This window comes from Phalaenopsis equestris, unplaced genomic scaffold, assembly GCF_001263595.1.
Source record: "Phalaenopsis equestris unplaced genomic scaffold, ASM126359v1 Scaffold000507, whole genome shotgun sequence".
NCBI classification, from domain to species: Eukaryota; Viridiplantae; Streptophyta; class Magnoliopsida; order Asparagales; family Orchidaceae; genus Phalaenopsis; species Phalaenopsis equestris.
The window spans coordinates 806,486-832,423 of NW_018164947.1; the positions used below are offsets into that span (position 1 = coordinate 806,486).

A 25,938-nucleotide genomic window follows, 5' to 3' on the forward strand; every position below is an offset into this window, starting at 1 on the left:
CCTTTAAATAGCCGGTTTTTTTTTTTTTTTTTTTTTAGACTTAAATATGTTGTTTTAATACTAATTTGTATTTCTTGATTTTATTTTTATATTTTGGAGATTTTTTTTTGAATTTTTAATCTCAAGAATGCTTTTTCTCTTTCCTTGGCAATTGGTGTGTCTGTTACTTTTTTCAAGAACACGTGTTTGATCTTCATTGATTTTCATAACCCATGATATCATTGTTTTCTGCCTGCATCTAGCTTTTGCAACGCTTCTAAAATTAAGGACCAGTTTCTGATTTTTGTAGAAACGGAGAAGGGGGCGATCAACAATCAAAACTGTAGAGCAGAAATTCAATTTGACAGAGATGAACCATGGAGAAGAAGGGGAAGATGTGATAAAGCGAGAGCCAGAAGAGAGATGAAGTTGACGAGAAGTTGAGCGAGCACCTATTCCCATAGTTTTGAATGATGTTGTAGCATCAAGCATCTCATAAACAAGGTTCTCGTTATTGAAAATTGTTATTGATATTAAGATATTATAATTGGTATAATTTGGATGGCGTTCCTATGGCTACTGTAAAGGATAAGGTATAGATAAGGCAAAGTCATATGTAATAAAATATAATACCGTGGACCTTCTTGAATGATAAAATTTGAAATAAGTAAATTGTAGTTTATTTTTTAATAGTGTTTTATATTTTTTTAATTAACATTCATATTATTTTCTTATTTATGTTTTCGTAGCGTAGAAATATTAGTAATTATTAGTTGTTTATAGCTCACTGTGATTTAAACTAATATTGTAATGTCGAATTTTTTGAGTATAAACGAGAGTAGAGGATAAAACATTAATAGAAGTCATGTAAGTTTAGAGAAATATAAATTTATTTGTTTTAATTAAGTTTTTATCGTTAGTGGATTTTTCATTTTGTTTGGATGATGTATTAGTTAGTAATTATTTTCTATCGCCTGATTATTTGTTCCCGCTTGGGAAATTTTATATTTTTTGGACTGATCTTGACATTCGCCCGCACCGCCTCAAAATCCTTTTGTTGTTATTTAGCATCCCCTTGCTTATGATCTTGTAAACACACACCATTTGTTGATTCTTGAATGTCATCTAGGAACGCTAGATCTGTGTCAAGCTAAATTTTGTTTGAAAGAAACTATCTGCCATTCTTCGTTTATATTTATCTTACGTTAACAAGTTGGCCATACATTTTGTGGAGAATGTCATGTGCAGGCTTATTTTTGTTTGGTTTGTACTTCGGCAGTTTTGATTGTTAGAAAACATTTGTTGCACGAATTATAAACTTTCAATAGTTTCTGATAAATTTACTTTATATAGGTGAAGCTAGTTATTATCAACAAACATGCGAATAAAAGTTAGTTGATGTCAAGGAAACATTAATTTAGTAAGTTTTTTTTTTTAATCATGAATAGTTCTAGAATCTGGTTTGTATTCTTATGAGCTTTAGGGCCCCCTTTGGGGCAGCTTATAAGTGCAGCGACGTTTTTGAAAACGTTGTCTAACCGTTTGGTTTACGCGTTTTTGAAAATGCTGCCTGTCGCGTTTAAGTTTTGTACACTAAACGCAGACCGTAGGTCGACCCGTGGACCACGTTTCAGGATAAGATGTTTATCCTGAAACACACAAGCTGCCCCAAACAGACCCTTAATTTTATACTAAATCCTTATTGCATTTTTGTCCTGGTATAAGCTTTTTCTAGACCGTGATTTCATAATTTCAAATCGTTATAGATATCTTATAAGAATAAAATGAAATGTTTTCAGATTCATTTCTTTTTAAAGAGAACCTGAGCAACTAAATATGGTGACTTTATTATTCTTGACTGATACAATATGCTTATCCAATATCTGGTATCATTATTTGGATTTAATGATACATTTATCTCTTTCTATAACAACAACAACAAGGCCTTAATCCCACTATGTGGGGTCGGCTACATGAATCCTTTTCTACATGAAGCTACATGAATCCTTTTTCTCCATTGCGTCCTATTTAGTGTCATATTTTCATTTAGTTCTAGTAAATTAAGATACATTTATCTCTTTCTGATTTGGCAAAATAAAGCTTTTTCAATTCTCGTTCTCCTTTAGTTAAATGTGGGCAACTTTGCAAGTCAGCTAAACCCCTTGACCTGCCCGACATGGTTTTTGCCATGGTTTTTGGGGGTCAGTTGGTTGACTTGTAAAAAGACTCTCCACAATTAATCAGATAATTAATCTTGCCAATTGTGGTGTTTTTGTCTTTGCTCGTCTGCATTTATGATGGCAGTAGTTTGATATTTGTTAATTCTGTGTTTATTTTTTTCTTAACATTTAATTTCAGTGTTATATTTATATATTTTCCGTTATGCTCTTTTTCGAAAGTTATCTGGCATTTAGTTTTGGTGTTGGGAATGCAGTGTAGGAGGAATGGCTCTATCTTCTTTGGTGCCAGCAACAGTGAGCTCAGTTTCTTCACTAGCCAAGAGTTCAAATGTTACTCTTCAGTTATGGTCATTGCATGCACTGCTTTTAATCATTGAAGCTGCTGGTTTATCATTTGTTCCCCAAGTGCAGGTACTTCTTGAAAGTTCTTCACGGTTATAATTCTTATTTTGTGTTCTCTTCAGTATTCGTCGATGTTTAGCTATAGTGTTCTACACATTTTATGAACTTTTGCATTTTGAAATCCAAAATGGTTTTTTGAGTTTTCTGGAGTACTGTTGTAGTCCCATTGCTATTAAATAATGATAGCCTTTATGTTTTACTGCATTGATCAATTTAAATGTGCCTATTTTGTACGCATTACATTACCCAAATTTAAAAGTTTGGTTTATTCTATGCAATGGGAAGAATACATCTGAATTATTTTTTTCTTTTAGAAAGGTTATTGATGTGGCTCCATGGTTCCATGAAAAAATGGTATCCATCCACGTTTTTTGGTGGTTCTGGATCAATACAGGGTGTTTTTAGGAAAATTTATATCCTTTTATTTGTCCAAGAATGCTGTGTATTGTCTTCCAGTGAAGGGCTCGATTATTTAGCCGATACATTATTATGAGCTTGGAATACTGTGCTGATGTTATTTACATTTCTTGTAATTATCATCTATATGCCTCCTTATACAAAGAGGTGTAGTGGGAAAGATGAATCTTTTATAGGAGTACCAAGGAGGGCTTTAATGCGATATGCAAATCAATGCTTCGAAGGGAGGCCACGAAAACACAGCTACTTCAATTCATTTTTTAATAGTTGCATCACTCATTACAAAGCATAACTCACCGTATTTATAGAAATAGGATATCAAATATGATGGTAGTTAAATTTATACTGAATTTATCCAAATAGATACTTGAACATCAAACAAACGTAGAATATCCTAATTGAAAATAGAATAAATATTACAAATCTTAAAACTTCATCTCTTTACCTCCCTACTGATTTTATATTACGTGAATAGGACTTTGTTAACTTACAGAGAACTAGTTGGAATTGCTAATAATTTCTTTGTTAAGGCAGATGGAATTGCTAATAAAAAAGTCCTAAAATTTTGTCGATGCAGATGGAATTGCTTATAATTTCTTTGTTACCGATTGTGCTTTTAACAGGGTAACATTGTAGTTTGGGTGCCTTTTTGTTTGATTAAATTTGCGGGTTTGGTGGGTGCATACCTGGTAAAACTTGCTTAAGAATTATGATGAGGTTCGTTTCCTATTACAAGTTTTTAAGTGAGCAAGGTTAAAACCTGCCTTTTCTTTTGTATTTTATCATCTTTTCTATTATTTGGCGAGTCTGTTTTAACAAAAAAACTTTCCAGTATGAAAGAAAACAACTTCCTATTGTATATATTTTCTCATTTATTTGAAACCGTGTTTGATAAAAGACTAGGATTGCTCTGCATGGTTCGTAAATGATGATATCACGTTGCTTTTGGCTTTTAGGCAACACTCTTCCTTGTTATGGAAATTCTACTAGGTGAGGAGAATGGGTTTGTGGAACTTCGACAAGAGATAGGACGCATTGTTAACGCTATTGTGGCAGTTCTTGGTCCTGAGCTTGTTCCTGGTAGCACCTTCTTTTCACGCTGCAAGGTTTGACTAAGTTTTCATTTGTTTTAGTGAACGAGTGACATTCATCTCATTTATCCTCAAAGTAATATTTTATTTATTTATTTATTTTCTTGTTTTAGTCTGTTATTGCAGAAATAAGTGCTTGCCCGGAGATATCAACTCTTTTTGAGTAAGTTTCTTTTGAATATTTTATTGTCCTACTGTAAATCTGTTGGTAAATGGAGGGCTGTAAGATGTTTTTGGAAATAGATATTCTTTTCTTGTAAATATGACTTCTTTTTCTTTAGTTGATGGTTGGTACACAACTGCGTAAGCATGGCCATTTTTCAGGTCTGTACGATTCACACAACAACTTGTACTTTTTGCACCACAAGCTGTTTCAATTCACAATCATGTTCAATCTCTGTTGCCCACGCTATCCTCAAGACAGGTGACCCTGTGAGCATCAATTTTTCTAACTGTAATTTAGGAGAACATTAGTTTTTTACATTTGTTCTAGCATTTTGTTTTTTATTTCATCTTAATGCTGAATAATAACTCTTTTCAACAGCCAAGTCTTAGACATCTTGCCGTCTCTACTCTCCGTCATCTTATTGAAAAATATCCTGTAAGCATTTTCCTTAGCAACCCTTTTTCTTCTTTCACTTATTTTCGTCATTGCTACCATTTCTTCAATTTTAGTTAAGAATAAAGAGTTGCTCTGACAAAACAATTATGAAACAGAGATCATATTTGTCGGGCGATTAGAAATTTGGTCCTATGTAAATACCTCAGTATTCTTTCTTAAAGATATACTGTTTCGCTGCAACTTTGCAGTTCAAGTTATAATCGATTGAGATTACTTGCATGGATCATGAAATTTGAGAAAGATGAAGAATGAAACCAACACCTGTGAAAGATTATGTACAGCATAGTACAATATAGTGTACCTTAGTTCTTTCTCAGTGGAACTGTTAGTAAATCAGAAAGGGAATTGGTTGCAGCCATATTTCTTCTTTGCTTTGCATGGTTTGTTATGCATTTTCCTAGAAGATAGAAAGAAATGAAAGATCCTTCTCATCTTATACACTGTAACCTGGTGCTTTGGGTTTTGTTAGATTGTCACCACCATTTTTTTAAGGATAGATTCACTTGGTTCTGCATTTTTATGTTTTTCTATCATCCTTCATAAATTCTTGAGTAGGTGACATTCTCTATAAATAGGGGCATGAATTCTTTTTCAAGTTCTTCATTGATACAGTTTCCGTAAAAGTTTACCATGTCATTATGAGAACTTCATTTTCAGTTGTGTAATCATGCAGTGCAACGATCATAATTGTCTTTTTGTGGTTTATTTAGTGCTTCAAATATATATTTGTGGTTATTGATGTATAACCAAGCTGTTTGATGATTAGAGCATGAATTTGGCATTAGGATGTGGAATTCATGTTGCTCATAATGTGGTTTAAGATTAGAGAAGAAGAGTAACGGTGGCCTATTAATTTTTCAAGGGAGTTCCCATTTCATTTGTTCCTTGCGAGCCTTTATGCCGTACACATTAAAAATGTCTTTGTTTCTTACTTTTTTTTATTTAATACTTTCAAACAGAGTATGGTCAATGAGAAGATTGAAGAAGACCTGTTCCGTATGCTTGATGAAGAAACTGACTCAGAGTATGTAAAAGTTTAATATATTTTTATTGGATTGATAGACTTTAGAAATTTGCTTCGTTATGAGAGACATCTTGAGTTCTTTATTATCTAACAATGGCAGGTCAAGGTTGGAGGTGCAAGTTTCTGTAAATTTTTCTTTAAATTTGAAATACAAGTATATTACTGGTTTCTACATCTCTAAGCATTTCCAGAGATATTGTTTAATGATTTGTTACTCTTTTATTATTCAACAAATCATGCTATCTTTGATAGGTTAACGAGCTTGTCTATTTTTGGCAATTTGTGGAATACTATTTGTCATCAACAATTTATGTTTACCATTAATTTATTTATTTTTGGTTGACAAGTTAGCCCTTTTCTTTAATAGTAAGAAAAAAAGATACAAAATTATGATTAAAATATAAAAAAATCTAACAAAAAATTATTGATATAGTGAATAGGAAGATAAAAGTAGCTTTAGAATGATCTAGAGGCTTGTCTTGAAGGTTTAAGGCATTTCATTTCTTTAAGACATTTTCCATTTTGTTTCCTAGACTAGATTCCATCCAAAATTAGGCTTGAGAGAGTGTGTTGAACCAAAATTACTTTTATTTCCTTTGACAGTGTTAGAAAATCATGTGGTCGAATTCTCCAGATATTCGATAGCAATGGGTTGTCTTAAATGCCCTTAGCATAGTCTCCTCATGAAGAGAGTTAGGATGGAATTACATATGACAACTCGTAGAGATTCTAATGCCCAAATGAGAGATATGGTAGGAAGCCTTTCTAAGGTAACCTTCAACCCTGAAACTTGAAAGGTGTACATGCTTTCCAAATCCAAGAATAAGTGATAATATGCCCATGCACTAAAATGATAATAAGGAATTAGCCAATAAAATGCCTCTAAGAGGGAACAACCGCTTTGGTGAGTCGATGATTGAATTTAGTCTAATATGAATATATCATTGTAAATATTTAAAATTTGATTAAAGAGATGAAAAGGAGTGATCCATTTCTCTTGAAGATGCTAGCTAAAAGTAGGGGAGAAGAATTCTCATCAAACAACTAGGATCGAGAGCCATTATTAGAAGATCATGGTGAAGCTTTGTTAAAGGAAAATTTTAGATCGAAATATCAATCCAAACTTTTATTTTAACATTTTCGTTAGAAGCTGTCATGAATGTACAAATATTTGATTTGCATGATGTGACTTGATAAGGAGTTATAATTCACATGAATATATGACGTGGGAGCGTTGCTTCTTTTCTTTTCCTATTTGAATCCTGGTCCTTTTTATAACTTTTTTTGCCCACCTCCCTTTCCTATCATTGCATTTTTCTATTATATTACCTTTCCTTTTTATTTTCTTTCTTTTCCCTTGACTTGCTATTCCTATATACTAGCTTCTATTATATATATGTGTTGTGTGCTTGTTTAGAATTCAGATTTTGATGGTTTCTGATTTCATCTTGTAGCCTCTAAGGTATGTTTCCCTTCCAAGGGTTGTCCGATGACAAGAAGGTACTCCCGCGGTAACTTGTCCGAGGTTCGATTATCCCAACTCCTCCGTTAGTTTTCCAGTCGTTTTCCACCCTTCAGGTTGTTGTCTAGACCATCGTCCTCCTCTTCGAGCCGCTGTCCACCTTTCAGGTTGTTGTCAAGGCCACCTCGTCCTCTTCCAACCGTTGTCCACCCTTCAGGTTGCTGTCCAGACCGCCTTGGGCATCTTCCGGTCGCTGTCCACCCTTTAGGTTGCTGTCCATGCCACCTTGGACATCTTCTAGCCGCTGTCCACCCTTCAAATTGTTGCCATCTTCTGGTTGTGTCCCTCCATACTCTGCAATTTCCAGCAGGCCACTGCCCATCTCTGCTCGTCCCAGCAGACATTTTTGAAAGATGGGGTAATAACACAATAGACACTGAAGACAGTAATGACACAAAGTAGGAGAATCAACTTCTAGTTGAAGAAATGAACGGTGATTCAGAAGATGTGAACTTGAGAGAGGATTCTCAATTTTTATTCAACGAGGAAGACATGCCATCTATTTCAGTTGACCTCAAGATAGAGATTTTAGCTGAGGTAATAGTAGCTATTTTAAAAGATAACAAATCTCATGAATGGGCATTTTGACAAAGTAAGAGATTATGATGCCTCAGACTAGCATTTTGCAGGCATTAAGATGTGTATCGACAGGATTGGTTTTGAGTGTCCAAAGGGGCGATGATTTTGGGAAATTGAAATTAGACATCGGACAAACCTTGAGAAGAGAAATTCAGATTTTTTACATCCATAAACTCATCCCTGAATTGCCTCTACTGAGGGAGGTCCCGCATATCAGAGATGTGTCTTTTGTGCCATGTCTGGAAGATTTCAGGGAGTTATTTAGATGTTCGATTGAGTTCAATATGGTACCTATCCTCGGATGTCTGGATAGGAGGGATGGAGTCTAACTGTGAAATTTGTATTAGGAGCTAGATGGGGAAGAAAACACTTCAATAGAATCCAGGTCCTTGAGATTGATGCAATCTGCCACAGATTTCACCCTAGAAGGTTTTAGACTTTAAGGGCTGAAAAGTTACATTACGGGAACTTACATATATATGCAGCCTCAACTTAGGATCGGCCTAGTGGTTATATATTTATTCTATCAAGATGTGTTGTGGGATGACAACACCTACATTATCAATCTCCTAGGGGATTGTAATATCTCTGCTACCATCAACATGATAGACTTGACTCAGTGCTACAAGGAACCAGAAGCTTCCACGAATGAAGTCAAAGCTCCCCCAACTATGGAGGATTGATGCGAGAGCTTGGGTCATGATACTGTAGCTGCTACAGTATCACAAACATAGTGTTGTAGTAGCTACAATATTGTAGCCATTCCTTTTTTTCTATTTGATTCCTTGCCCCCTCCCTCACTTTCCTTACCCACTTCCCTTTTCTGTCCTAGCCTTTTCCTATTATAGTACCTTTGCTTTTATTTTCTTTCCTTTCATGCGACCTGCTATTCCTATCTACTAGCTTCTATTACATATATGTGTTCTGTGCTTGCTTAGAATTTAGCTTTTAATAGTTTCTGATTTCAGCTTGTGGCCTCTTTTCCCCTTCTGAGGGTTGTATCCAACTGCGAAAATATGCTCCGGCTATAACGCGTTCATGTTGATGATTAACTCTGCTGCTCTCCCTCTCTATTGGTCGATGTCCACCTTTCAAGTTGTTGTCCATTCTGTCATAGTCCTCTTCGGGTCGTTGTCCAGGCCTTTGTCCTCATCTTTGAGTCGTTGTCCAACCTTCAGGTTGCTATCCAGTTCGTCGTCTTCCTCTTCTGGTTGCTGTCCATTTTTTAGGTTGTTGTCCAAACCGTCGTTGTCCTTTTCCGGTTGTTGTCCACCCTTCAGGTTCAGGTCACTATTCACCATTCAAGCTGCTGTCCAGAACATCGTCACCTTTTTCCGACCACTGTCCACCTTTCAGGTGTTGTCAAGATGATCATCGTTACCTTTCCATCACAGTCCACCGTCCCCTGCACTTTCCAGCGGGACGTCAATTATCCCCATTCCTTTCTGCAGACTGTTGATTTCCCCTTGTTGTCCCTCCAGCACCACAGCATTAGCAAACTATTAGCCCTACAATAGTTTACTTTCCACCGTCCGGATCTATCGCACTCCTATAAAAAGGGCCATTTTGGTTTCTTCCTTATGTATGTTGAGTCATCATTGTCTCTTGCTAGTTATATGTTTGAATTGTTTTATCGTCATTGTAACCATTTGAATTCAATAATAAATATTTGTCGTTTGCTCGGGTTAACTATAGTATCAATATATTTTGGTTCTAAAACGCCTTGACCTCCAAATTTCTTAGGTCTATATATGTTCTTTTGTTTGATCAGGACAAGACCTTTATCTTCATCATTTTTGTTCCATGAGTAACTTCTTACATGATTGGTTTTGTTGATGAAAAATTTCAGAATCTACAACAAGGAGAAGCTCAAAGGGTTAGAAAGTTAGAAAAAGTTGATCAAATGAATCTTTCCACCTTTAGAAAGGAACTTACTCTTTCATGAAGGCTTTTTTTTTTTGCTGGAGTCCAATGGTTTTTTTAATCACTTTAGAACTTAGAGGAAGGCTTAACTATTTTAAGTAAGTTTTCAAAAGACTAAAAGAATTTGTGATGGGTCTAATCACCATAACCATGTCATGATAAAAGTCCTTTCTCTGGAACCTTTATAAGGATAGTTTGGCTGTGATGTCCATCTTGTTTAAAGTGTTCCAAGAGTTATGCACTATCCAAGTCAACCTCCACAACGACTATGTATGCATGTAAAGCCCACATTTCGCGAAACTGGGTAAAATTCTACAAATTTGAAAAATACCCCAAATTTTCCATCCTCAGAATTCAATTGAAATAAGTTTATAAAATTCCACGCATTAAATTGATCAATTTGTTATAAAGTACTGTGTGCAAATTATGAACGGATGAGAAAATATAAAATATTGAAGTTATAAATTTAATTACTTTAATTAAACCTTCATTAACCTAATCTTCTCCCTAATCCCGCATCTATTATTCCCAGCCGACTTACTTTGCAATATTTAGTTTGATTGGGGGTTGCTAGAGCTTCGAAATTCCTCTTCCAATTTTTTTCTCCTCCCTATTCTCCTTCTCGGTTGTGGCTCGGCAAGTATCTCGCGACCCTTGCTATAGTGCAAGGGGCGAGCAGGCGGGTTGGGCGACACCAAGGAAGCCGCACGTCTGGTGTGGTTTCAATCAGTGTGAATTCCTTTTTCATGCTATTTGAAACTTTCATTTCCTTGCTCTTTCTTCTGTTTTGATGTTTGCATCTATTTTTGTGCATATTTCATTTTCGGTGGCCGACAAAAGCACGAACTTGTGTTGGAAGTGCCGAAAGTGATTTTCGTGCTTGTATATGGTTTTTAGCACGAAATTAATGAGTGGGAAATGAGATTAATGTGTTAGAAAAAGTTGGGGAGAAAATAGGCGATTTCAGAAAAATGAATTTATGTAGAGGAGGCCATTTGAGGTATGTTTTGGGTATAAAAGTTATGTTTTGGGTTAATACATATTGAACAAAATTTTATGAAATCCTATGTTGCCTACGAACCCCAGGTTGTTTACACGAGACGACGAGCTTAAGACGAACATGGGAAAACTCGTTGTATGGCTGCTCCGTCAAATCAGGTGAATTAATCTTTTGTTAATTTAAGAAAAATAACTTTTTGTTGGTTTTATGTGATTGAGCATTTGACACTGTTGCATTTAGACTTCTTGTGTATTGTAAATGAGTACCTGCTTGAAATGTATGAATGTCAGTTAACTTTTCTTACAATATCGATAACTATTATGCATTTGCCATTGTTGTGCATTTGACACTTGCAATCAGGAGGCGACAAAACGTAGAGAATCGTTTGTATCAGAGGGGATATTGATAACTATTATGTTGGGGGCTCATTCTTTATAGATAGTGTATAGATCTTTTGGGCAGTGTGACGACCCATGGTGACAGAACATGAAAAAAATTGAGATATGTATATTTACAAGTGACATTATTACGAAATAACACCTATGAAATGACATTGTTTTGATTACATATGATAAACAATTTATGAACATATTTTTTATTATACTTTTGATTTCATGTTTATGACTTATAGGTTTGTACAACAGTTTTGATTTCTGCACTATTCACTTTTCTTTTAATGTTTTTTATGTTTTTATCATATTTTGATTTATGTGTAGACATGTATAATGGCATATGAGCATGCACGCTGATTTCTTTTTGTGTATAAAATCTTATTTTAGATTTGATTATATCTCTAATCTAATTGTTGCTCACTTTACGTTATTGACTTTTAGATAGGGGCAACGAGCACTTAGGAGAGTAGCCAGGTGTGATTTGTATAACTTTCGCACTTATAATTTTGGGAGCTTGTACATATGTTTTGGTATATATTTTATTTATATTGGATTTAGTAGCTCTGTATAGTTTTCATGTTTTGAGGTTATGTTTTTTCTACGCTTGCGGGTATGAATATGAATGGATTATGAAATACAATATATCATGTATGCCGTGATAATTTAGTTAGGCTAGTTTCTTATTCACTGGGTCCTGATTCTGCAATTCAGTTTGACTAAATTGTTTGAGAATTTAGAATTTAGTTTGACTGAATTATTTGCCTCTGGTGCACTTCAATTGACCCTTAAATCGAGGGGGTGGGGTTCTTAAAAGTAGATCTCGTTTGGCTTGAGTTAAATGTTGGTTTATCAGAGTCAAATAATATTTAGTCAAATGATTTTTTTTTCACATATTAACTCAAATTATTTTTAGTATTTATGGAGGACCTTTCTATGTAAAGGTGCCCTAAAACTATAATTGATAATTATGTTTGTGATCCGATAGGAATGCAAAATATTATTACTCAAACCCAACAACTACAATCAAGATGTCAAAGCAGGGATAGAAAACACAATGAACAATTGAAATTCTGTCAGGGCTCACAAGGCAACAATCTTTGGATAGGTGGCGTGAGGCTTGAGGAAGGATATGGGAAGGCGGTGGTACGAGAGAGCTGGTGGTCACAGTTAGGGCCAGAAGGGAGGGTGGCGGCAACCTTCGGGCAGTTGGGGTGTGACAATGTCACCTTCTATTTCTTTAAGTAGAGTTTCGTTTGGCTTGAGTTAAATGCTAGCTCGTCATAGTCAAATAATATTTAGTCAAATGATACTTTTTTTCACATATTAGTTCAAATGATTTTTAGCATGTATGGAAGACCTTTTCTATGTAAAGGGTGCCCTAAAACTATAAGTAATAATTATGTTTGTGATGTCAGAGTTAATCTAAATCCGATAGGAATGCAAAATATTATTTCTCAAACCTAACGGTTACAATCAAGATGTCAAAGCAAGGACACAAAACACAACGAGCAACCGAATTCCCCCTAGGGCTAGGAAGGCGACAACCCTTCGACAGGTCGCGTGAGGCTCGAGGAAGGATATGGGCGGTAGTAGGAGGGAGCTGGTGGTTTAGTTAGGGTCAGAAGGGAGGGTTGCGACTCCAATTGCGAGGTGAGCAGGCCCGTGACACGGTCGGGAGTTATATTGCAACTGTTTGCATGCGGGAGGGAGAGTCAGCATACCAAGAGAGGCGCAGTAGGGAGGCAAACTGCGATCGTTAGCATGCGAGAGGGTGCGGGTGGAGCATGCGGTAACCTCAAGTAGGAATCGGGGAATACAAAGGCTGAATTTGCAAGGTGGGCAAGGGAGAGGCTCGGGTCGACAACAACACAATAAGGAGGCGAATGACTAGCGAACCAGTAAGAAGTGGAAATGGTTGCTCGAAGGGAAGATCACAGACAATAGGAATTTGGAAAGTTAGGGGTGGTAAGTTCAAGGGGACAAGGAACTGGTTGGTGGAAAAGAGCAGTGGAGGTGGAAAGTTAGGATGGGAATTAGAGATGACAAATATTACCTTGGATCAGGATACAAATGGAACATCATCTGTCCTTGGATACCCTGGCAATGGAAAACACATCCAGGTAGAAATCTGAAATAACTACAACATAACACAACACTAACTCAACAAACACACATATAAATTGAAGATGGATAGGCGGGAAACGGAAACAGAAGGGAAGTAATTCTCGCTTGGGGCACGGTTCAGCCCCAAGACCTCGCGTTAGTTTGGTTTCTCAAACCTAGTTGCCAGGTCCATTATGTCTCTTTCTCTTCTTCACATACCTGATCTCCTTATTCTAATACAAAAAAAAAAAAGATCAGATGAAAATTTAGCGCAAATTTGGCTACATATAGACTACTACATTGAGTTGCTCAATTCATAAATGAGAAAGAAAGATGAAAAAAAAAAACCGAAACTCGTAAGGTTTCATTCTTTGAAAGCTGCACTGTCTATGTATCATATCGATGCTCTTTTTGCTTTAAATAAAGAGGAAAGGCAGCTGAACCTGGAATGATCACTTAGAAGATGCTGCAGTTAAATTTGGAACAAATGCAAAGCTTCACTTAACACTGAAGTAATTTAGAAAATAGGTAGTAAGGTGCTTTAACCACCCTCTATTTTGATACCAAGTGGCTAGTGGGCAGGCTACTTGACATTTGCTGGTTTTTTTTTTTTTTTTGTGAGATTTATGGACTAGAATCCAAGGGACCAACTTGCCTGCTTAATTTCTGTATAATAGATGCATCCTTCATAATTTTTTCATGCCATGCAGATGGTCATTTATACTTTAATTACTAAGCTGGTTTATCCCATGTATCATCTGGATTAGTTTTAATGAGAAATCGTTTGTTTAGCAGGATTGTTATTCTGGTCCGTTCAACAATTACAAGACTTCTTTATGCATCTTGCCCGACTTGTCCTTCACGGTGGTTGTCAATACTACATAAAATGGTATCCTGTTTTATGCTGAAACAGTCTTTCTTTAAACCATGTTTGTTTGTTGCATGCGTTGGTTTTATTCCTCAATTCTTGTTGTACAAAGCTGAGGCAGATTTGGTGTTCGTTGAATAATAGCTTACTCGTGGCTTTTTCAAATTGTTACTGAAAATCTGTTTTCTGGGAAAACTTATTTGAAACCTTGGTTGAAAAATGATCTTTTAATGCTAAAATAGAAAACTAAAGCTGCCCCAAGTTTAGCCGAATATTGAAAGCGAAATCCCTCAAATTGGTGCCACTCATTTCTCATTCAGTAATGCGATGTTAAAGACCTGTTACAAAGTAGGCAGAATTTTCTATAAAATATTATTGCCTTGGGAAAAAACTCTGCTGCATTGAGGCTTTGTAAAAAAAAAAGTTTGATTGAAAATGATGTTTACTATGCTTGGCTTGTTTAGGAAGTTAAATATAAATGTTTCATTAATGTGAGTTCCTCTTCAATTGGATGATGGTTATGACTTCCTCTCAGCGTGCTTGTGTTCTCAAATTAATAGACGTGGCATAATTTATTAGAACTTCCAGTATTTATTTTGACTTTTATTATGTGATTTTTTTCAGTTGATTTATATATACTTCTTATTTCACTGTTTTTTTTTTTGGTCCTCTTCAACTTCAGGCTACCATTTCCTTTTATGAACCTATTGGCACGCTGCTTCTTCTCGGCACTTCTGTCCCTGATTCGGTTACCACTATAGTTTAGTGGATGATTCCTTGTTTTTCATCCTCCAAAGTTGAAGATTAAGCTATTTCTAACTATAAGAAGTCTGTCACAAAGCATTTTGGGCTATTAATTTGATTAATTAGCCCCATTTCCCATTTACTTCTTTCCATTTCAGCACCTGTGAAATCTCTTTCCAAGATTCGATGCTTTAGTCTCAGTTTCCTTGGTTAATGCGATTGATGTGCCTTTGCGAGGCAATTGTGGAAAGCTCTATCTTTCCTTATCTCTACATCGGTGTTCATTTCTATAGATTCTCAACAGGTTAATAGTCTCCCCATATTTTATTCTTTGCAGACATATGATGGCAATATTGACCTCTAAGCTATCCGGTCAAAGGCAATGACAATGTTAAAATTCTTATGCAATTTCTTGAGATATGGACTCACAACACCTTCACCCATTTCTTATTATGCCAATGCTTCCAAAATACATGAATAGTCCATGAAGGCTCCCTTGTATTGATTGGGATGTACGCAAATAGCTATTCATAGCACACGAGGAAGGAATTCACTCGCACGCATGTTTTAACAACAAATAGAATATATATGTAGCGCAATATTTTAATAAGAAAACGGTACAAGAACAAGAAGAGCAATTCCTAGAGCTGCATAATACATTGAAAAACACAAATGAGAAAAATAAAGTTGAAGTATGATCGTTCAACAGTATTTGACGCTGGTGTTGTGCCTGCATGGGTACGTGGAAGCTTAGGTGCACTAGGACCTATTCAATCTGGGTGCCTAAGGGGCCAGTTGGCCGGTCCTTACAAGCATGGAAGAGCAACCCAATGGGAGTGGGGCACACTCCTAGTTTTCTCAGCCTATTTATTTGCTTTCCTTGGTGTCTAAGTTTAGTTTTATTGTCAGACTTGTTGAGGACAATCGCCCATGTGTTCGTTTCTCTCTTCTAAAGTTGTAGCCAAGGGAGTAGTTGTGCTCTGGCTATATCTCGCGTATGAGGTGGTGAATATCCTTCCTCTACCCCTTCACATCTTTCCACGTTGTTTGCCATCACCCTTCATTTTTGCAGCCGCTCTGAGTAGCCTTTTTTTATTTTTTTTTCCGTAGGCGTCGACATCACCTTCCCCTCCCTCCTCTTTGCTGCCATTAATATTCCAACTTTCCATATTCACAGTTGCCTATGTTCCAACCATCCATCTTTGTTGTCGTTGTTGTTCCAACACTTCCTTTTTGGTGTCATTGTTATTCCAACCCCTATTTTGTTGTTTCCTACAGCCGTCAACCTTCCCAACCCCACCTAACTTCTTCCCTTTTATGTAGCCTTTTTTTCCTGGCCATCTTTACTATTGCTGCCTTCCCCTTGTCGTTTCCTACAATTCACAACCTTTCCAGCCGCCCCTAACCCAATGCACAGAAACCTCTCCCTACTGCAACTTTCAATCTCCAACACCCTATCCTACCCATTCCGATCTCCTACCACCACTTTTTGTCCACCTAATGTCTTCTAACCCGCATAACTGGCCACCATCGTTATTTCTTATTATTTCTTATTTTAGTTATCTTGTTGTAATTTCCTATTTCATTTCAGTAATAAAATTTGCTTTCTCTATTATCATTTGGTTAACCTGGTATCATTTTGTATTAGAGTTAGCCTAATTCTAATCCTATCATAAGGTTACCAAAATCTACCAATACCTAGCCCAATGTCAATCCAAAATTCAACTTGCTTGCTAATTTTTTAAATGAGCCCCTAAAACTATTTTTCCCACTCTAGTCCAACCCATACCTTTCACCTCCTAAACACTAACTACACCATCGAGGAGACTATTGTCGAAAGCATGGTTGGGAGAAAACGACATAATGCTACCTATGAGAAATCTAAAACGAGATGTCCAAAAAATTTTTATGGAAAATATGCAGCCGAAATATCTCCAGCTGCAACAAAGGCTTGCTGTTTTTGAGAGGAGAAGATCTGAAAATGTCACCTGTAGGAGCACTATTTACGTGTGGTGTATGCACGCAGAACTACGTGTGTACTCCCCCTAATAACCTTACAATAACTCAGTTATTGGGGGGTTTTAAGACGTTATTGAGGGTATTAACCTCATTAACATCTTAATAACCTCCCAATAACCTATCAATATTTTCCACGGTTCGCGCTCATATTTTTTGCTATCATTCAGGGGTTTTGTGAGGTTATTGGGGATATTAACCCCAATAACACCGACATAACCCTCTAATACCCCCCAAATATCCGGATTACACATGCAAAACTGTGTGCGTATGACATACATAAATATTTTCCCACCTGTACACACAATATTAATTCGACAGAACAAATTGATGAAGAACCACTATCACAAGGATTTTTCATGGAATATCAGAGGAGCAAAGATCTTGAAGTAAAAATGGATTTTTCGGATTTTGACTGTCACAGGAATCTAGAATATTTCATTGAATGGCTTCAAGCTGTGGAATAGGTCCTTAAATACAAGGTTATTCGAACAGACAAAAGGGTAAAGCTAATCATTTTCAAGTTAATGAAGATTCTATTGCGGTGGTAACTGCATCTAAATGGGAGATGCAACACAAGTATCTACCCATACATTGCAGGCGGGATATGTTATTGAAACTTCACCAGTTGCAACCTCGCTTGGTAACTACATCTTAAATGTAGAGTTGAACTCCATGATTAAGCATTAATACTACAACCTATGGAAATCGTAAACCAACTCAGCTAGAAGGAACACATATAGAGTGGAGAAAATTGGAGGCCACTAGTACTCCCAAATTCATCCTTACCAGTAAATGCTTCATGTGTTACAATTTTGGCCATGTGGCATCTGATTGGACAGATAAAAGAGAGATCTCCTTCACTGAGTATAGAGAAGTTTAAGGAGGGGATAGTGACACAGGAGAGGATGAAGCCTTCGCAAAGGAGTCTCAACATTCATGGTGCTAGCAATTTAAATTGAGCCCATGCGAGATACTCCGCAAGGATTAACATTAGTTGTTGAGAACTATATATAGTTTAGGGTTCCATTGAGTAATAAGGAATATAGAGAAGCCTAGGGACTTATTTATAAAAATGTATAGGCTCTATAAAAGACTAAGTCATTATTCAATAAACAAGTTTTTTGTTTACAAATCAATTTAGTATCAGAGAGGGGATTGTTCAAGGCTAAGGAAAATCCTTCGACGGTTGGGTCACGTTAAAAGGGAAGAAGTGGCGAGGCTTGCACGTCATCGGCGGTGGAGTGAGGAGTCTGGATCGAACAAAAGGCAGGTTCAATCATGGGGTGGAAGGACTTTGATCACTGTAGTCTAAAAGAGGGAGGAAGACAAGCGTGGGTTGCGACTTACTAGTGCAAGTAGGGAGGAAGATGAGAAAGACCAGAGCTTTGGCGGTCCGTGTGCACTGCAATTCCGATGTTGCTCCCATCGCTAGCCCTGGATACTCTAGCAGTGTGGACAGAGCGGATACTTAGAAATTAGGGAGCTTCAACGGTCCTTGTGCACTGTGATTTTGTCAGTGCTTCCCTCGCTAGCCCTAGACGCGGTTGTATCTGAAAAACTGTAGTTGCGAAAGGCGAATTGGAGGCGAGGTTTAGAAAGAGATGGTAAGAGAGGGTGTTGACGCGAAACAGTGAAGGTTTCGAAGCGTATATCGGGCTCCTTTTTGCTATGTCTGAGCGAGAGAGCCTCTAGGGTGTGACTTCTGTTGTTGCCTCGCTCTCTTATTTATGGGATGGATCCTTGTAATTTAGAATGTAAGGTGACGAAGAAATTGCGGGAGGTGAAGGATTGTAACTTTTAGGGAAGGTAGATGAAGATGAGAAAGACTGGAGCTTCGGTGATCCTTGTGCACTGCAATTCCAACGTTGCTTCCCTCGCTAGCCCTGAACCTACGAGCAGGGTGAATGAAGTGAATAATGAGAAAGACGGGAGCTTCGACTATCCTTGTCGGTTGTGATTCTGACATTGCTTCCTTTTCTAGCCCTAGACGTGACTCCATCTGAAAGGCTGTAGTTGCGAAAGGCGAATTAGAGACGAGGTTTAGGAAGAGAAGGCAAGAGAGGGTGTCAGCGCGAAGTAGCGATGGTTTCAAAGCATATATCAGGATCCTTTTTGCCTTGTCCAAGCGAGAGAGCCTCTATTGTGGTACTTCTGTTGGTTCCTCACTCTGTTCTTTATGTGATATAGACTTGGATTCTTGTGATTTAAGGTGTTAGGTGATGGAGAAATTGCGTAAAGTGATGGATTGTAACTTTTGGGGAAGGTAGATCTTGAATTTCGGAATGTCTTGGTTTGTCTCATACTGAGAGCTAGCATCTCAACGGGAGCTACTACCTCTAGACGTGCTCCAACATAGGTAAAGCTAGATCTCTTCGTGGATCTTAAACCTGATAGATAGGCCACATACCTTACTTGGTCACGTCAGATCAAGAATACTCTTGTAGGGAAGAGACTAGAGGGAGATAAGTGGAGGACCATACAAGCTTTACCTTCCACATGGCTTCTCAACTTGATGGTTTTATCGATTGTTTCATCAGTGGATGACATTTGAAAGGTGAAGGACATCTAGGAAAAGCTGAAGTGGACCTATGCTGGGGCTGAGAATCACATGAGGGTGTTCCAGATTCAATGTGATGTAGAGGAAGTCGTACCGGGTGATGGATCGATTCAACACTCCATTGAGCTGGAGTGATTGTGGCAAGATCTTGATCACTTCTCATTTATGTTGAGCTGTGGTGATCAAAGGTGCTAAAAAGAGATCTTTGCACCCTTGAGGACTATGCAGCTTTTGACACATATGACCCCGATATTTGATCAGACGAGATCAGTCCTCCTAGCTAGGCAATGATTCCTTCGTTGGATGAGGTCATCGACGCGATGATACAGGAGGAGAGTCGTCTGAGGCTGCACTCTGAGTTGAGTAGACTTTTAGGTATGCGCTCAGCTTTGACTTCCTCGACCTAGGAGGAGGCCTGCAGGTGCTACAACTTTGAAGAATTTGTCCATAGAGGTGGAAGAGGGGGTATCGAGCAAATCTAATGGTAGCGGAGGACGAAGGAGAGACATGGTGGCCTTTACTGATGAGGATCACCAATTTCTAGAGATGTTGAAGAGAAAGCAGAGAGCGGCAGGTGATATGACTGGGGATGCATCCACCTTATTGTCATCGAAGGGGAACACTGTTGCTTATGCTCACTCAGCCAAAGGTACTCATGATAGGCATGCTCTTCCCTTTATGTCCACCACAAGATTGTCAGAATGGATGGTAGATTTTGATGCATCTCGGCATGCGACATGTACCACTAGTGAGTTTTCTTTTTATATTGATCTAACAGTTCCAAAGAGCATTCAGACCGTTGATGGTACAACACAGCCTGTGGTTGGTAAGGATAGTGAGTTGTACCAATTATATGATTATATCCAATATTTTGTATGCTTCTTTCTTTCAAGTAAATTTTTTATCCATGAGTGCTACCTTACTCCAACTAAAATGTGGCTTTTCTTTTGACATTTCTAAGGAGCTTGTATGTTAGTTCGGGTAATAAGAGCTCTTGTGTTTTAGATTTATTCCATTTAGATGTATGGAGACCTTGTTCTACAACTTCGATGAATGATTACTGATGTTTTGTGACTTTCATTGATTGTTTTTCTCTGTGTTGCTTGATTACATCTGATGAGAAACAAAAGTGATGTGCTTGTCTACTTTGAAGACTTTTATTGATTACTAATGTATTGAGTCTGAATCAACTTGTGTGAGTTTGGTAAGCATAGCAGGAGCTTGTATGTTAGTTCGGGTAATAAGAGCTCTTGTGTTTTAGATTTATTGCATTTAGATGTATGAAGAACTTTTTCCACAACTTCAATGAAAGATTACTGATGTTTTGTGACTTTCATTGAGTGTTTTTCTCGTGTTGCTCGATTACATTTGATGAGAAACAAAAGTGATGTGTTTGCCTGCTTTGAAGACTTTCACAGGGTGATTCAGACTCAATAAATTGCAGTAGCGAAGTTATTGATGTGTGATAATGGGACACAGTATGCCAACAAAACATTTGGTGAGTACCTGTCAGCTCAAGGGATATAACATTAAGCCGCATTTTCATACACTCCAACATTAAATGTTGTAAAGAGGAAGAATATACACAGTCTAGAGGTAGCCCGAAACATGATGATTTCGATGAACGTCTCAAAAGTACTTTTGGGGGCAATCGGTTTTGACAGTCATTTAATTGATCAACAAAATGCCCTTAAGAGTGTTGGAGTGACAATCTCCTCGTGAGTTGCCGAAAGAAATTATTGGTGGGATCCTCCCATTGAAGGTATTTGGTTGTGTATGTTTTGTGAAGGATAACAATCCATCAAGCGGGAAGCTGAATTCTAGAGGTGTAAAGTATGGCTTTGTGTGTTATTCTGCCACCCCGAATGGTTGTGTTTATTGGATCCAAACAGAAAAGATACTGATTGTCAGTATGGATGTGATTTTTACAGAATTGGAGCCATAAAAAAACTTGCCAAACACTGTACGTATGAGGCAAGGGGGAGAGTAGTGATAGCGTGAGATTAGTATATGTGAGAATGATGACTTGTCCCATTGTGTGGGATCGGCTGTGGAAGAGCCGAATAATGAGAAAAATAAGCTTGAAGATGGTGGGGTTCGAGCTCAAGTGGAGCTGAGGGTGTATACATGGAGGCAGAATGAGAGAATAGTGCCAGCGTGCAAGTCGTGTCATCACATCACTTGTTCCGATCTATTTTAACCCTTGAGGCACGTACCCCATCCACCTCAGATTTTGATTACACATGTGATATGATTTCTCTCCCTTCTCTCACTCATAAAGCGGACCTCTCGCAACAATGCGGGCCATCCTTCTTATTGTTATTCTCCTGATCGTTTCGATTTCTCAAATAACATTGTACATTTTGTCTCATACTCTAGCGTATCACCTGTATATGGATATTTGGACACTGTTTCTATACATAAGTGTTTGTTGTTAGCTAACAAGGATCCACAGTGAAAGGTTGTCGTGCTGGAGGAACATGCTGCTCTTGATAAGAACAGAATGTGGGAGCACATGTTGCTACTAGTAGGGAAAAGGGCAAATGGATGTAAATGGGTCTTGACAGTGAACAGACCTTTGAGAGAATGATTGATCGTTGTGAAGCACAGCTTGTGGTGAAAGGGTATAGTTAGACTTATGACTTTGACAATGGCGAGACATTTGCACCAGTGGCGAAGATGGTTGATGGAACTTACCCCAACTGGATGTAAAAAATGTCTCTCTTTATGGGCATCTTCTAGAGGAGGTGTACATGGAGATACCCCTTGACTTTGACACAAACCAAACAGTGGGCAAGGTATGTAGACTAAGGAAGTCACTCTAAGGTTTAAAGCAGTCTCCTTGAGCTTGGTTTGATAGGCTCATGAGTGCAATGGTAAGCATTGGCTTTTTATTATTGTAGTGTATGTGGATGATATGTTTGTCTCTAATGATGATGAGAGAGAATTTGCTTTGCTGAAGACAAGTTTGAGCAAAGAATTTGAGGTTAAGGGCTTTTGACAACTTATATGCTTCCTTGGGATTGAAGTGACTCGTGGTGCATATGTGATTTTTCTATCTAGAGCAAGTATGTGTATGCAAGCCTATAGTTTCACCTATTGATCATAAGAGAAAGTTGAGCGCAGAAGCAGGAAAACCAGTTGATTATGAGAGGTACGAGATGTTGGTAGGTTGTGTTATCTATCCGAGCCACACTCGTCGCGTCATATCATTTGCAGTAAGCTTGGTGAGTCGCTATATGCATGATCCGAGTAAGGGCTACATGGATGCAGTGTATTAGATTCTGATGTATCTAAATAGTGCATTAGGGAAGGTGTTGATGTATCTAAATAGTGCATTAGGGAAGGTGTATCTAAATGGCATTCAGGCATTCAGGGCTGCTGTGACTATGATTGGGTTAGCTATTACGATGACAGGAGATCCACATAATGATATTGCATGTTCATACGGGGCAATTCGGTCTCTTAGAAGAGCAAAAAATTTGTAGTTGCTAACTCGACGACAGATGCAGATTACAAGGACATGACCTTAGGAGTTGTCGAGACTTTATTGGTAGAGCTCAAGGTGGACCAAGGAGCTTAAATGAAACAATAAGTCAACAATCTGCAACAATAAGTCAACAATCAAGATTGCCAACTACCCGATACAACACGATATAACGAAACATATGGAGATTGATATGCTCTTCATCAAGAGAAGTTGGATAGTGGACTAGTGGAGATAAGTCATATAGCTACGAGAGAGCAAGTAGTTGACTACCTCATCAAGGGGCTTAGCTCATTTGATCTATCTAGTTTGTATGACAAGATGGGCAAAGTGTATATCTTTTGCCCATCTTGAGGGGGAGTGTTGAGAATTGTATATATTTTAGTGTTCTATTGTGTAATAGAGAATATAGAGCAGTCTAGGGACTTATGTGTGAGAATGTATAGTCTCTATAAGCCCAATTCATTAACTAATAAACAAGTTCCTTTACAAATCAATTATTGTTCTAGAGGGTAGTGAGCCAGAGGTATTGGGCATTGATGTAGAGTTTGTGAATATGGTGCCACAAAGTACTTTTTTTGGAAGCAATAAGAGGAACATCATCAGGGCTGACATTGGTTGTCCAAGGGCGTCATGAGTTAGAGCAAATCGCACCTGGTACATTGTAACTCCAAATTAGATTATTTAAAGATTTTTTAGTCATACGGTTAACCTACCTCCTAAATTACTACCGTTGAGGAAATTTTAATATGCTGATGATGAGAAGATTTTGAGCTACTTCTTGAAGGCTACATGAAGTAACTTGGGTATTAAAGTTCAGTTCAATTCAACAGCACCCCCACAATCAGATGATCAAAAAGGCATGGTGAACTGTAGCTTTGAAATCTTCCTTCAGTGTTGTGGGAAAGAAGATCCGCTAGTGTAATTTAGATACTTTTATGGAAGAAGAGGAGGCCCCTCCCGAGTAGTTGCCAATGAGAGTTGCTCAGCCTGCCCTACATTTGTTCCAGAGTTGATTCCTCCTGGAAAAAAAACTATTTATCGGATACACTCAGCCTTGTATGAGGAGTGGGAGAATCAGGTTACAAAATTAATGGCTTGAGACTTACTTGTAAGAAGACTAATCCATGTGCAGTTCCAGCTCTGATTGTGTCAAAATAGGATGACTACTTATTCTATTAGGATATGCTTTGGAATGATATATATGATTCAGAGTTATCTTGGATGGACGTGAGCATATATTTTTTAGTGTGACCCTTTGGGAAGCTCAAATCCAAAGCAGATGGACTTGTCAGGATCCTCAAGAAGTTGAATGATATTGCTTAGATTGACTTGCTGCAAGGTTGCAATAATTTCGCTACTCTCAACATAGCTAACTTGAATCCATAATATAAAGAGATTGAGGCTTCAATGAATGATTTAGAAGCTCCCCCAACCCCTAGAAACTGACGCAGACATCACGTCTACATGGGCATGTTGATGCCCAGATGCACTTGAACCGATTTGGTCCATGCATTTAAGGGGTTGACTGCCCTTCCAAGCGTGGAAGTGCAGCTTAATGGGAGTGGGGCCCACTCCTAATTATCCTTGGTTTATTTATTTACTATTTTGGTGTCTATGTGTAACTTTATCATGAGTTTTGTTCAGGACAGTTTGCTGGCGTATCCATTTCTCCCTTCTAAGCACCATCCGAGGATTGAGTGGTGTTTCGGCTGCATATCGCTTTCAAGATGGTGATTATCCTTCATCTACCCATCATTGTTGCACCCACCCCGAGTAGTTGTTCCCAGTTATTTTTTTGCAGTTCCAGACACCGCCATTTCCTTCCCCTTCCTCCTCTTTGTTGTCACTATTATCCTAGCCCTCCACCTTCACAGCTGTTGTTGTTCCAGGCCTTTTGCTCCTGTGTCATTGTTGTTCCAGTCCTTCATTTTCATTGTCATTGTTGTTATAACCCTTCATCTTTGTTTACATCTCTATTGTAGCCCTTCTTTGTTATTTCTTACAGTCATCAACCTTCCCAGCTACCCCTTAGCATCTCTCGTTGTTATTGCCTTGTTGTCCTAGCCATCTTTTTCTGTTATCGTCCTCTTCATTGCCATTTCCTGATGTTCACAGTCTTTCTAGTCGCCCCTCACCCACCGCGTATAAACCCCTCCTTGCTGCAACCGACTCCCTCCAACATCCCATCCTACTTATTCTGACCACCTACCACCACTTCTAGTCCACCTAATGTCTTTCAACTCGCATTGAGTTTTTGTGTCATGTTTAACATTATTTCCTATTTCAGTTATCTAGTTTTAGTTCTCCATTTGATTTCAATAATAATATTTTCTTTCCTATTATCATTTTGTTAACTCCGACATCAGTATGGGAAACACCAAAGGAGTGAGCTCATTTGGAATGCCTTGCCTAAAGTTTGAAAATTGGTTTTTTTTTAAAATTGTGGCCCCACATCTAGTAAATAGATTTTAGAACTTCCTATGAACTAGATTAGCATCAATCATATTGTTTTGTTAGAATCGATTATGTTATAAATACTTTAGCCACTTAGATATTGAGAGTTGCGGTAAATGTCCAAGTAATTTAACCCAAAAAAGTTAATAGTTGTGATTCATTTGAAAGAAATGGTGATCTATGATGTTTAGCATGGTAACATGTTTCATAATAGAAAATTTCAATGATAGCATTTTTTAATAATGAATAAAACATACTATTTTGAATTTAAATCGACAGATGCCTTAATTGATAATGATGACTGCAAATGCTATATTTGAATTTATGCACATAAAGAAAGGACGAATGATTACTATGTCCATTATGCCTTCAAGTTGGTATCGCTTGTCATTTTTTTATAGCTTATATAATTGACATGGAGCTTTGGGCCTGGTTGAATCGTCCAGTAGGTTCAACAAGAGAGAGTCTCAGTCCAACAGGAGGCTAGACTTCCCAAACCTCACCCCCACCCCGCACACACACAACCCCCAACACCTACCTTCCCCCCCCCCCCCCCCCCGATCCGCACCGAG

General features: G+C 37.8%; 1 protein-coding gene across 1 annotated transcript in view; it reads left to right on the plus strand.

Annotated features, from left to right (window-relative positions):
* Positions 1 to 25,938, plus strand: part of LOC110028265 (HEAT repeat-containing protein 5B) — a 168,556-nt gene that overhangs the window by 97,507 nt on the left and 45,111 nt on the right. Inside the window, 7 exon segments of the mRNA XM_020730035.1 lie at positions 2,414 to 2,570; positions 3,935 to 4,084; positions 4,183 to 4,232; positions 4,394 to 4,493; positions 4,614 to 4,670; positions 5,651 to 5,715; positions 14,030 to 14,123. Of these exon segments, the coding sequence (XP_020585694.1) occupies positions 2,414 to 2,570; positions 3,935 to 4,084; positions 4,183 to 4,232; positions 4,394 to 4,493; positions 4,614 to 4,670; positions 5,651 to 5,715; positions 14,030 to 14,123 (673 nt within the window).